The sequence below is a fragment of the Littorina saxatilis genome, linkage group LG3, assembly GCF_037325665.1.
Source record: "Littorina saxatilis isolate snail1 linkage group LG3, US_GU_Lsax_2.0, whole genome shotgun sequence".
NCBI classification, from domain to species: Eukaryota; Metazoa; Mollusca; class Gastropoda; order Littorinimorpha; family Littorinidae; genus Littorina; species Littorina saxatilis.
Genome location: NC_090247.1, coordinates 23,420,949 through 23,432,309, shown reverse-complemented (window position 1 = coordinate 23,432,309; position 11,361 = coordinate 23,420,949). Strand labels below are relative to the sequence as shown.

Sequence of the window (11,361 nt, the reverse complement as noted above, 5' to 3'; positions counted from 1 at the left end):
AACACTTGGGAGTCTACTTGTGTTGCATAGGCACCCAAACTAATTCCCTCCCTGAAAACACCCCCCCCCAACACACCCCTCCCCCCCCCCCCCTCCCCACAGCTCTGGAACCCCCAGCACTGTGTAACTCAGTTGAACTTTTCACACACACACACACACACACCTTGAAATTCAAAAGAGACAAGTAATAAATGTACGATTATGTAGCAGGTCAGGTAATCTGTATGCAGACACCAACACACCTTGCAATGCGAAAGAGACAAGTAATTAATGTTTATATGTAGATGGTCTGATATTAAGTATGTGGGTCAACAGCTTGCGTGTAATGACCTCAGTGACACACAACATTCATGCTGAGCTTGTTCATTTTAACGGACCAAATGGTTGCAGCACATCCCATCCCATCCCCCCCCCCCCCCCCCCCCCCCCATTTCAACGGTGAATGCCTTAGATCTGGTGGAGGATAGAAATGAAAGCTTGCAGTCTGTTGGCTATGTCAGGTCAGAGAGAACATTGGCAGCCAACACTGATAAATGCGGCACAAGTTCTCGGTATTAGTGTGACAGTATTACTCATCTCGCACAAGTCATTGTTATTTTTGTGACTGCATTATAGTTTATACATCTCCATGGGTGGGACTGAACAATTTCATGAATCCTGAACCGAACAAAAAAACAACAAAAAAAGAAAAAAAAGGTCATAATTGAATCTGGATTTCCAGCATATACTAGCGGAAGAATCCGACCCATGCATCCGACACAAGTCATTGGTAGTAGTGTGGTAGCACGATAACCAGCTACAAACAGGCCCCACAAAGCCAGGATACAGTGTATGTGATAGAAGAGTACACTGTGCGAGCGGCAGTCTACAGGGAGAAGAAGAATGGAACCAGACGGCCACTTCCCCGACACATCAAATACATGTCTAGGTGCTGTTCATCCTCTACGCCCACAGCAGCCCAGCTGGAAGAGGTGAGCAGAGAGAAGTGTGTGTAGGAGGCTGAAGCCCAGTACAGTACGCCAGGTGTCAGGTACGTAGTGCGGTAAGCAGGCCTTGCAGGAGTGTTACGGGGACCGGCACCGCAACAGCAAACTCCCCCCCCCCCCCCCCCCCCCCGAGATCAATCTTTTTATGACACCCTTACAACATGGCTTCGTGTTGATCTGACACCCTTACAACATGGCATCGTGTTGATCTGACACCCTTACAACATGGCATCGTGTTGGTGTCTCCCCTTACAACATGGCATCGTGTTGATCTGACACCCTTACAACATGGCATCGTGTTGGTGTCACACCCTTACAACATGGCATCGTGTTGGTGTCACACCCTTACAACATGGCATCGTGTTGATCTGACACCCTTACAACATGGCATAGTGTTGATCTGACACCCTTACAACATGGCATCGTGTTGATCTGACACCCTTACAACATGGCATCGTGTTGGTGTCACACCCTTACAACATGGCATCGTGTTGATCTGACACCCTTACAACATGGCATCGTGTTGATCCGACACCCTTACAACATGGCATCGTGTTGATCTGACACCCTTACAACATGGCATTGTGTTGATTTTTCACCAGCACACCACAGCATTTCTGGCCTGAGTCAGATGACACGCTTTGTGTGGCACAAGCTACAGCGTAGCATGTTCTTTTTGTTCTGCCGACAGCATGGCGTGTGCAGTGTCGTCCAGTCAGCTACAGTAATCCGTCAGACCAACTGGTGGTCCACAGTCAGGCAGGGGGAGGGGGAGGGGGAGGGGGAGCAGTTGTTTGATATCCCTAGTGCTGGCTGGTTGAAAGATGTGTGGTGAGTGGGGGCAATGTGTTGTCGTGGTTACAAAGCGGTGGATGATTTGGGTTGGACCTTGCCGCATCGTTGACTGGTTGTGGTGTGGGTGGTGAGGGGGCAATGTGGTGTGGTGGTTACAAAGCGGTGGATGACTTGGGTCGAGCCTTGCCGCGGCGCTGGGCGAGACGTGAGGCCCCAACGGGTTCCAGGGCGGCCTGCTTGATGTTCTGTGCGTTGAACGCCTTGAACGTTGCTGCCAGCGAGCCCTGCACACCACACAATACACACGTCATTCATTTTGTTTGAAGGTAGTTACACAGTACACACGTCATTCATGTTGTTTGAAGGTAGTTACAGTATAGACCGGATGTATAAAACACCGGATGTATGAAAGTCTGGATGTATGAAAGGGGTAGGCAGGGTCCCGGCAGAAGCTACTCTTTGTTATTACTTAGAATTTTCCGGTTGTATGAAAATCGGATGTATAAAAGTCCGGTTGTATGAAATCAAATCTCTGGTCCCGAGCAGCACAAATGCGTTGTTGCAAGACCGGTTGTAAAAAAACGAAAGTAGACCCAAGTCACCAAAGTGTGGTAAGAGTAATTTCCCTTCCATAGCGACTCGAATTTGCAAAATGGCGGACCGCAAAGCGAAAGCTACAGGCAAACGTAGAGTGTTGACATTGTCTGGGCGCCTTAAAATCATAAAGGCAGTAGAGGACAGTCCACACAAATCCCGAACACAGATGGCCATTGATTTAGGTGTCCCCCTGCCAACGCTGTCGAACATAATGAAAGACAAGAACAAATATCTTGCCGTCAGGCAAGAAGCGGCGATACTGTGACGACGAGCAAGCGGACACGGAGGTCTCAGCTGCCGTCTGTGGACAAAGCGCTGCTGGACTGGACTGAAGAGCCATAATAATGGAAGGCATTTTTTGGTACAATTAGAACCAGAGGCATTGGTCGTGGGTGTGACTCAGGTTTTTATATTTAGTCAAGTTTTGACTAAATATTTTAACATCGAGGGGGAATCGAAACGAGGGTCGTGGTGTATGTGCGTGTGTGTGTGCGTGTGTGTGTCTGTGTGTGTGTGTGTGTGTGTAGAGCGATTCAGACTAAACTACTGGACCGATCTTTATGAAATTTGACATGAGAGTTCCTGGGTATGAAATCCCCGAACGTTTTTTTCATTTTTTGGATAAATGTCTTTGATGACGTCACATCCGGCTTTTCGTGAAAGTTGAGGCGGCACTGTCACGCCCTCATTTTTCAACCAAATTGGTTGAAATTTTGGTCAAGTACTCTTCGACGAAGCCCGGGGTTCGGTGTTGCATTTCAGCTTGGTGGCTTAAAAATTAATTAATGACTTTGGTCATTAAAAATCTGAAAATTGTAAAAAAAAATAAAAATTTATAAAACGATCCAAATTTACGTTTATCTTATTCTCCATCATTTGCTGATTCCAAAAACATATAAATATGTTATATTCGGATTAAAAACAAGCTCTGAAAATTAAATATATAAAAATTATTATCAAAATTTTTTTTTCGAAATCAATTTAAAAACACTTTCATCTTATTCCTTGTCGGTTCCTGATTCCAAAAATATATAGATATGATATGTTTGGATTAAAACACGCTCAGAAAGTTAAAACAAAGAGAGGTACAGAAAAGCGTGCTATCCTTCTCAGCGCAACGAATACCCCGCTCTTCTTGTCAATTCCACGTGCACTGCCTTTGCCACGGGTGGTGGAGTGACGATGCTACGAGTATACGGTCTTGCTGCGTTGCGTTGCGTTCAGTTTCATTCTGTGAGTTCGACAGCTACTTGACTAAATATTGTATTTTCGCCTTACGCGACTTGTTGTTGTTGTTGTTGTTGTTGTTTTAATCCATTAAACTGGTTTTAAGTTTAACTCACTTTTTATATTTAGTCAAGTGTTGACTAAATATTTTAACGTAGAGGGGGGAATCGAGACGAGTGTCGTGGTGTATGTGTGTGTGTGTGTGTGTGTGTGTGTGTGTCTGTCTGTGTGTGTGTGTGTGTGTGTGTGTAGAGCGATTCAGACTAAACTACTGGACCGATCTTTATGAAATTTGACATGAGAGTTCCTGGGTATGAAATCCCCATACGTTTTTTTCATTTTTTTGATAAATGTCTTTGATGACGTCATATCCGGCTTTTCGTGAAAGTTGAGGCGGCACTGTCACGCTCTCATTTTTCAACCAAATTGGTTGAAATTTTGGTCAAGTAATCTTCGACGAAGGCCGGGGTTTGGTATTGCATTTCAGCTTGGTGGCTTAAAAACTAATGAGTGAGTTTGGTCATTAAAAATCTGAAAATTGTAAAAAAAAAATTTTTTATAAAACGATCCAAATTTACGTACATCTTATTCTTTATCCTTTTCTGATTCCAAAAATATATAAATATGTTATATTTTGATTAAAAACAAGCTCTGAAAATTAAAAATATAAAAATTATTATCAAAATTAAATTGTCCAAATTAATTTAAAAACACCTTCATCTTATTCGTTGTCGGTTCCTGATTCCAAAAACATATAGATATGATATGTTTGGATTAAAAACACGCTCAGAAAGTTAAAACGAAGAGAGGTAAAGAAAAGCCTGCTATCCTTCTCAGCGCAAGTACTACCCCGCTCTTCTTGTCAATTTCACTGCCTTTGCCGTGCGCGGTGGACTGACGATGCTACGAGTATACGGTCTTGCTGCGTTGCATTGCGTTCAGTTTCATTCTGTGAGTTCGACAGCTACATGACTAAATGTTGTATTTTCGCCTTACGCGACTTTTAACATAGAGGGGGGAATCGAGACGAGGGTCGTGGTGTATGTGTGTGTGTGTGTGTGTGTGTGTGTGTGTGTGTGTGTGTGTGTGTGTGTGTGTGTGTCTGTCTGTGTGTGTGTGTGTAGAGCGATTCAGACTAAACTACTGGGCCGATCTTTATGAAATTTGACATGAGAGTTCCTGGGTATGATATCCCCGGACGTTTTTTTCATTTTTTCGATAAATACCTTTAATGACGTCATATCCGGCTTTTTGTAAAAGTTGAGGCGGCACTGTCACACCCTCATTTTTCAATCAAATTGATTGAAATTTTGGCAAAGCAATCTTCGACGAAGCCCGGCGTTTGGTATTGCATTTCAGCTTGGTGGCTTAAAAACGAATGAGTGAGTTTGGTCATTAAAAATCTGAAACTTGTAATTAAAATTATTTTTTTTATTAAACGATCCAAAAACAATTTCATCTTATTTGTCGTCATTTTCTGATTCCATAAACATATACATATGTGCACATCCTAGATACTGGGTCACAACTATGGGACATGGACACCAGGAAAAAAAGTAGGACTGAATTGAGTGAAATACTCTTTTTTAAGTGCAAAAGATATGCCTGTATCTTTTTCTGTCAAAGAGAGGACCTTTCATATCGGGGTTTCTTTAGAAATGACAATTAGACACATGCAGTACGCTCTATGTCGTGGGTTACATGGTTTCCACTTTAGGCTTCAATATCCCACAGGAAAGAACTTTAGCTCAGTTATTGCATATGTGGCATGTGGACAACATTGATAAATAAATATGCAAACATGAAAGTTTGAAATTACAAGTTTCCATAAGTTAACTAGATCGAAGTAGAAAGTGGAAACCGTAACCCACGCAATTTCCAGGTGCAAAAGTTTTTCTTGTAGGTCAAATGTAGCAACTAGCCTTTTGGGCACCCTTTTGGGTTTTAATACATGATAGAAAGATTTAAGTGAGCAAAAAGTTTTCGATCTGTGCTCACTGGGTTTATGTGTATAGAGATAATACTGTCGTGAGTTACATGGAAACCATAGTTTGTAATGTCTTTTATTTCCAAAGAAAAGAACTAAAACTTGATTATTGCAATTTGCATGTGGACAACATTGATAAATAAATATGCAAACATGAAAGTTTGAAATTACAAGTTTCCATAAGTTAACTAGATCGAAGTAGAAAGTGGAAACCGTAACCCACGCAATTTCCAGGCGCAAAAGTTTTTTTTGTAGGTCAAATGTAGCAACTAGCCTTTTGGGCACCCTTTTGGGTTTTAATACATGATAGAAAGATTTAAGTGAGCAAAAAGTTTTCGATCTGTGCTCACTGGGTTTATGTGTATAGAGATAATACTGTCGTGAGTTTCATGGAAACCATAGTTCGTAATGTCTTTTATTTCCAAAGAAAAGAACTAAAACTTGATTATTGCATGTGGACTACATAGATAAATAACTATGCATACATGAAAGTTTGAAATTTTCAAGTTTCCATAAGCGACAATCCTAAATGAGAGAATTAATCGATTGTCGATCGTGCGTTGCAGAAGAATCGAAAATTTCATAATGGCGCCGATCATGAGAACACATGTGCTGCTCAAACTTTGCACCAGATCAAGCTTTAATCAGCAAAATATCGCAAAATTCGTCGATGAATATATGCTACAATTGTCAAAAAAGATTTTACAGGTCTCAAACAGTGAAGATACAGCGTGGTCTGTCGTGAGTTACGTCTCAAAAACCGGAAACGAATACGATTGGGTGGATAAATTCTCATTGTCTATTCACATGACCGGGTCAAACGTCATGAATGGAACTTTCCACGGTGTTCCCGCGATCTCACAACGCGTGTGTGATAGGCAATGCGGGATTTGTCGTCTGCTGTGGCCATGCTTTCGTGCATTACAGATGGAAACGAAACAAGGGTGGGGTACATTCAAGCACGATTATAAGCTGAAATAAATTTGTTTCCTACCGTAGTGCTGTGTTTTGAAAACCTAAATGTTGTTGAAATAAATAAATAATGACTTTGAATAACTTTGAGGTTTCCTTTGTTCAGCAGATCGCATTTTTTGATGAAGTTGAAACCGGAAACGACGGTAACCCACGATTACGTGTTTTCTTTGCCGATCAAACTCCCAGAAGAAGAAAAATAGATGTAATTCTTGAGTGTGTATGTCGAGAATAATCCTTCAGCTGACCCATAAACATCACAATAAAATTCACAGAGCTTTATTCTCCATTATGTACAGCTGCAACACAGACTGGTGTATTTTTGTCCCAGTTTTAGGTGCTGTTTTGGGGGCATTTTGGCTAAAAATTAAATCGTTTAAAACCCACAGCAATGTTTGGAAACCCAAACTTGGTTGTTACAGTAAGTCAAATCCATCCCCTTTGACATCAAAGCATCCCCTTTGTCATCCATTGCTCAGAGATATTGTGACAGTCATTCAAAGTTGACAACCCATAGTATTTCCCAGTATCTAGGACGTGCACATTTGGATTAAAAACAAGCTCTGAAAATTAAAAATATAAAAATTATGATCAAAATTAAATTTCCGAAATCGTTTTAAAAACTATTTCATCTTATTCCTTGTCGGTTCCTGATTCCAAAAACATATAGATATGATATGTTTGGATTAAAAACACGCTCAGAAAGTTAAAACGAAGAGAGGTACAGTAAAGCGTGCAATGAAGCACAGCGCAATCGCTACCGCACCAAACAGGCTCGTCATTTTCACTGCCTTTAGCACTAGCGGCGGACTACGTTCAGTTTCATTCTGTGAGTTCCACAGCTTGACTAAATGTAGTAATTTCGCCTTACGCGACTTGTTTGTATTCAGTGCGCGCGCGTGTGTGTGTGTGTGTTATAAATGTGTGCGTTTTGAAGAGAGAGAGAGAGAGAGAGAGAGAGAGAGAGAGAGAGGGAGAGAGAGAACTCAGAAAATGTTATTTGCTACGCCAACGGTCATTACAAAGCTTCCACGCCCAAAAACATTGTCAAAAGCGCAAAAGGGTTGTGGAGGGAACACACACAATACAGTTGAGCCACACACACACACACACACACACACACACGTGCGCGCGAGCGCACGCACGTACGCGCACACACACACACAGAGGGACGGGGGGGGGGGGGGGGGGGGGCGGAGACTGAGTGCACGGCCTTATGTAAAGCAGAACAGTTCCTTACACAAACAGTTGCTCTTTCTCAGTATCGGTTGTCCTGACTGTGTCAGTGTATGTAAGTACATGCACTTTTCCACTTGTTATTCACAAACCTTTTCTTCTAACAAGGATATGTATCAAAACATTTAAACATAAAAAAAACAAATAAATGCAAAAATGATATGAAAAAAACCCTACTTTTATCAAGTAACAGACGCGTGGCCGGATGTATGAAAGTCAATCCACAATATTTTCATACATCCGGTTAACCGGATTTAGTAAAGACCGGATGTATGAAAGACAAAAAGTGGGTCCCGACGACTTTCTTACATCCGGTCTCGACTGTACACAATACACACGTCATTCATTTTGTTTGAAGGTAGTTACACAGTACACATGTCATTCATGTTGTTTGAAGGTAGTTACACAGTACACAAGTCATTCATGTTGTTTGAAGGTAGTTACACAGTACACATGTCATTCATGTTGTTTGAAGGTAGTTACACAGTACACAAGTCATTCATGTTGTTTGAAGGTAGTTACACAGTACACATGTCATTCATGTTGTTTGAAGGTGGTTACACAGTACACATGTCATTCATGTTGTTTGAAGGTGGTTACACAGTACACACGTCATTCATGTTGTTTGAAGGTAGTTACACAGTACACAAGTCATTCATGTTGTTTGAAGGTAGTTACACAGTACACACATCATTCATGTTGTTTGAAGATAATAGTTGTACAGACTCATGTACTGGAACAACACTTAGACCAATCTTTTATGGAAAGATAGTTTACCTCAGTTCACTTTTCATGAGTTCTTGAAGAAAAAGAAGACCGAGACAGACAGACAGACAATCACCTTAACGAGCTGTGCATCCTGTATGGTGAGAGGGTTTTGGGGTAGCTGCTGTCTCATGGAGACCCACTGGTGTTTCAACGCACAGACAGATAGACAGACAGACAGACAATCACCTTAACGAGCTGTGCATCTTGTATGTTGAGAGGGTTTTGGGGTAGCTGCTGTCTCTTGGAGACCCACTGGTGTTTCAAGACCTGGGTGGCCGTCAGACGTGTGTGTGGGTCGATGTGCAGCATGCGCTTCACCAGGTCCTGTGGAACACACCATTCATACCAATTGTAACACCACAGTACAACCACAATCCTTCCAGAACACACCATTCATACAAATTGTAACACCACAGTACAACCACAATCCTTCCAGAACACACCATTCATACCAATTGTAACACCACAGTACAACCACAATCCTTCCAGAACACACCATTCATACCAATTGTAACACCACAGTACAACCACAATCCTTCCAGAACACACCATTCATACCAATTGTAACACCACAGTACAACCACAATCCTTCCAGAACACACCATTCATACCAATTGCAACACCACAGTACAAGCACAATCCTTCCAGAACACACCATTCATACCAATTGTAACACCACAGTACAACCACAATCCTTCCAGAACACACCATTCATACCAATTGTAACACCACAGTACAACCACAATCCTTCCACTGATACAGTAAAACCTCCCACTAGCAACCTTGAACATGTCCCAACAAATTGGTAGTAAAATGGAGGGGTCTTTATTGGAAATTTGTTGATAGAGTTTCATCATAAGGGAGGCAAACACGCAGCCTTTATGACACGCTGATAGTATAACTATAAGAGCAAGGGTTGAGTAACAAACCAGATCCTTATCAAACACGCAGCCTTTATGACACGCTGATAGTATAACTATAAGAGCAAGGGTTGAGTAACAAACCAGATCCTTATCAAACACGCAGCCTTTATGACACGCTGATAGTATAACTATAAGAGCAAGGGTTGAGTAACAAACCAGATCCTTATCAAACACGCAGCCTTTATGACACGCTGATAGTATAACTATAAGAGCAAGGGTTGAGCAACAAACCAGATCCTTATCAAACACGCAGCCTTTATGACACGCTGATAGTATAACTATAAGAGCAAGGGTTGAGCAACAAACCAGATCCTTATCAAACACGCAGCCTTTATGACACGCTAATAGTATAACTATAAGAGCAAGGGTTGAGTTACAAACCAGATCCTTATCAAACAGGCAGCCTTTATGACACGCTGATAGTATAACTATAAGAGCAAGAGTTGAGTAACGAACCAGATCCTTATCAACCATGCAGAATTCCCTACTTGTATTTCAGACACTCTTCACCGACAACACACAATAAAATGGCTACAGTATCACTCACCAAACATTTACTTATTTCGTCATCATGTTATCAATTTTTGTTTTTTAGCTATTCCTAAGAAAATCTCTATTGTGGCTTTACACTTTTTCGCAATGGGCCGATATGCTTAACTTTGACCATGGTGCAACACCATTATGGCTGCTAAAACTGTCACACTGTTCCTGTAATTCTCAGGGGTACAAAGACCACACAACGACAAAAGACAGAAGCTGTGAAGCAGTGTTGGTGTTACCTTGGCGGCGGGTGACACAGAGTCCCAGTTGCCCCCGACCAGCGTGAACTTGCCCTCCTCGATGCGCGCCAGGATGTCCTTGGGCGTGTCCTTGGGGCCGTTGGCAAAGGGTGTGTGGCTGAAACACACACCTCACCCGTCACCACTCTTCTTGTCTTGCAGTCACCAGTAACACAAGCATGGACATTGCAATTTGATTGAATTGTGTTCTTGCTGAATCTTATATCTTGGCCTTTTCTTTGGTGCTGGAATATACAGGGTGACCCAAAATAATGCCACCCTCTAAAATGCTAATAACCCCTAAATGTATTTAGCGAATTACTTTACCGCACCATGCACAAAGCCTTTAAGAAAAACAAGCTAGGTATGAGAAAGTTCGCACTTCGCTTGCAGAATATCATCTTGTACAAAAGGTAGAAAGGCAGTTAGTGGCCATGGAGACCAAGAACACAAGACTCACCCAGCCAACATAGTGTAGAGCAGAACACCCATACTCCAAACATCGCACGACGCATCATAACCCTGTCGCTTCAACACCTGGTGACAACAAGCACACATGTTACACACTTCAGTCTAACACAAATTACATGACTACCCCCTTCCCCGACACACACACACAAAAACAGACACACACATACAGACACATTAACACACACACAAACAGACCGACAGACACACACACACACACACACACACACAGTAACCCACCTCAGGGGCGACAAAGTTAGCTGTGTAGCAAGGTGTCATGAGCAGACCGTTCTCTGCCCTGAGCTGCTTGGCGAACCCAAAGTCACAGATGCGCAGACTGTCGGGTGAGCCGCTGTCGTCCGAGTACAGGATGTTGGAGGGCTTCAGGTCACGGTGCACCACCTGCACACACAGGTATACACATAGACATACCTTGCAGGTACACACATAAACACCTTGCAGGTACACACAGGTACACACCTTGCAGATACACACACAGACATAGACACACCTTACAGGTACACACAGACACACCTTGCTGGTAAACACAGGTAAATCATGCAAAATGCTGTCTCACTGGATAGTTGTAGATTTTTGATGTGAAGTAAACAAAATATAACAAA

General features: G+C 42.3%; 1 protein-coding gene across 2 annotated transcripts in view; it reads right to left on the bottom strand.

Moving 5' to 3' along the window:
* Positions 1-405: 405 nt before the first annotated feature.
* The window catches only part of LOC138961909 (ribosomal protein S6 kinase 2 alpha-like), a 31,432-nt gene continuing 20,476 nt past the window's right edge, over positions 406-11,361 (bottom strand). For both annotated transcript variants that reach the window (XM_070333580.1, XM_070333581.1), the window contains exons 17-21: positions 10,979-11,140; positions 10,731-10,807; positions 10,271-10,388; positions 8,755-8,892; positions 406-2,065 (exon numbers count right to left, since the gene is read on the bottom strand). In XM_070333580.1, the coding sequence (XP_070189681.1) occupies positions 1,934-2,065; positions 8,755-8,892; positions 10,271-10,388; positions 10,731-10,807; positions 10,979-11,140 (627 nt within the window). In that variant the 3' untranslated portion in view covers positions 406-1,933. The remainder of the gene's footprint in view (positions 2,066-8,754; positions 8,893-10,270; positions 10,389-10,730; positions 10,808-10,978; positions 11,141-11,361) is intronic.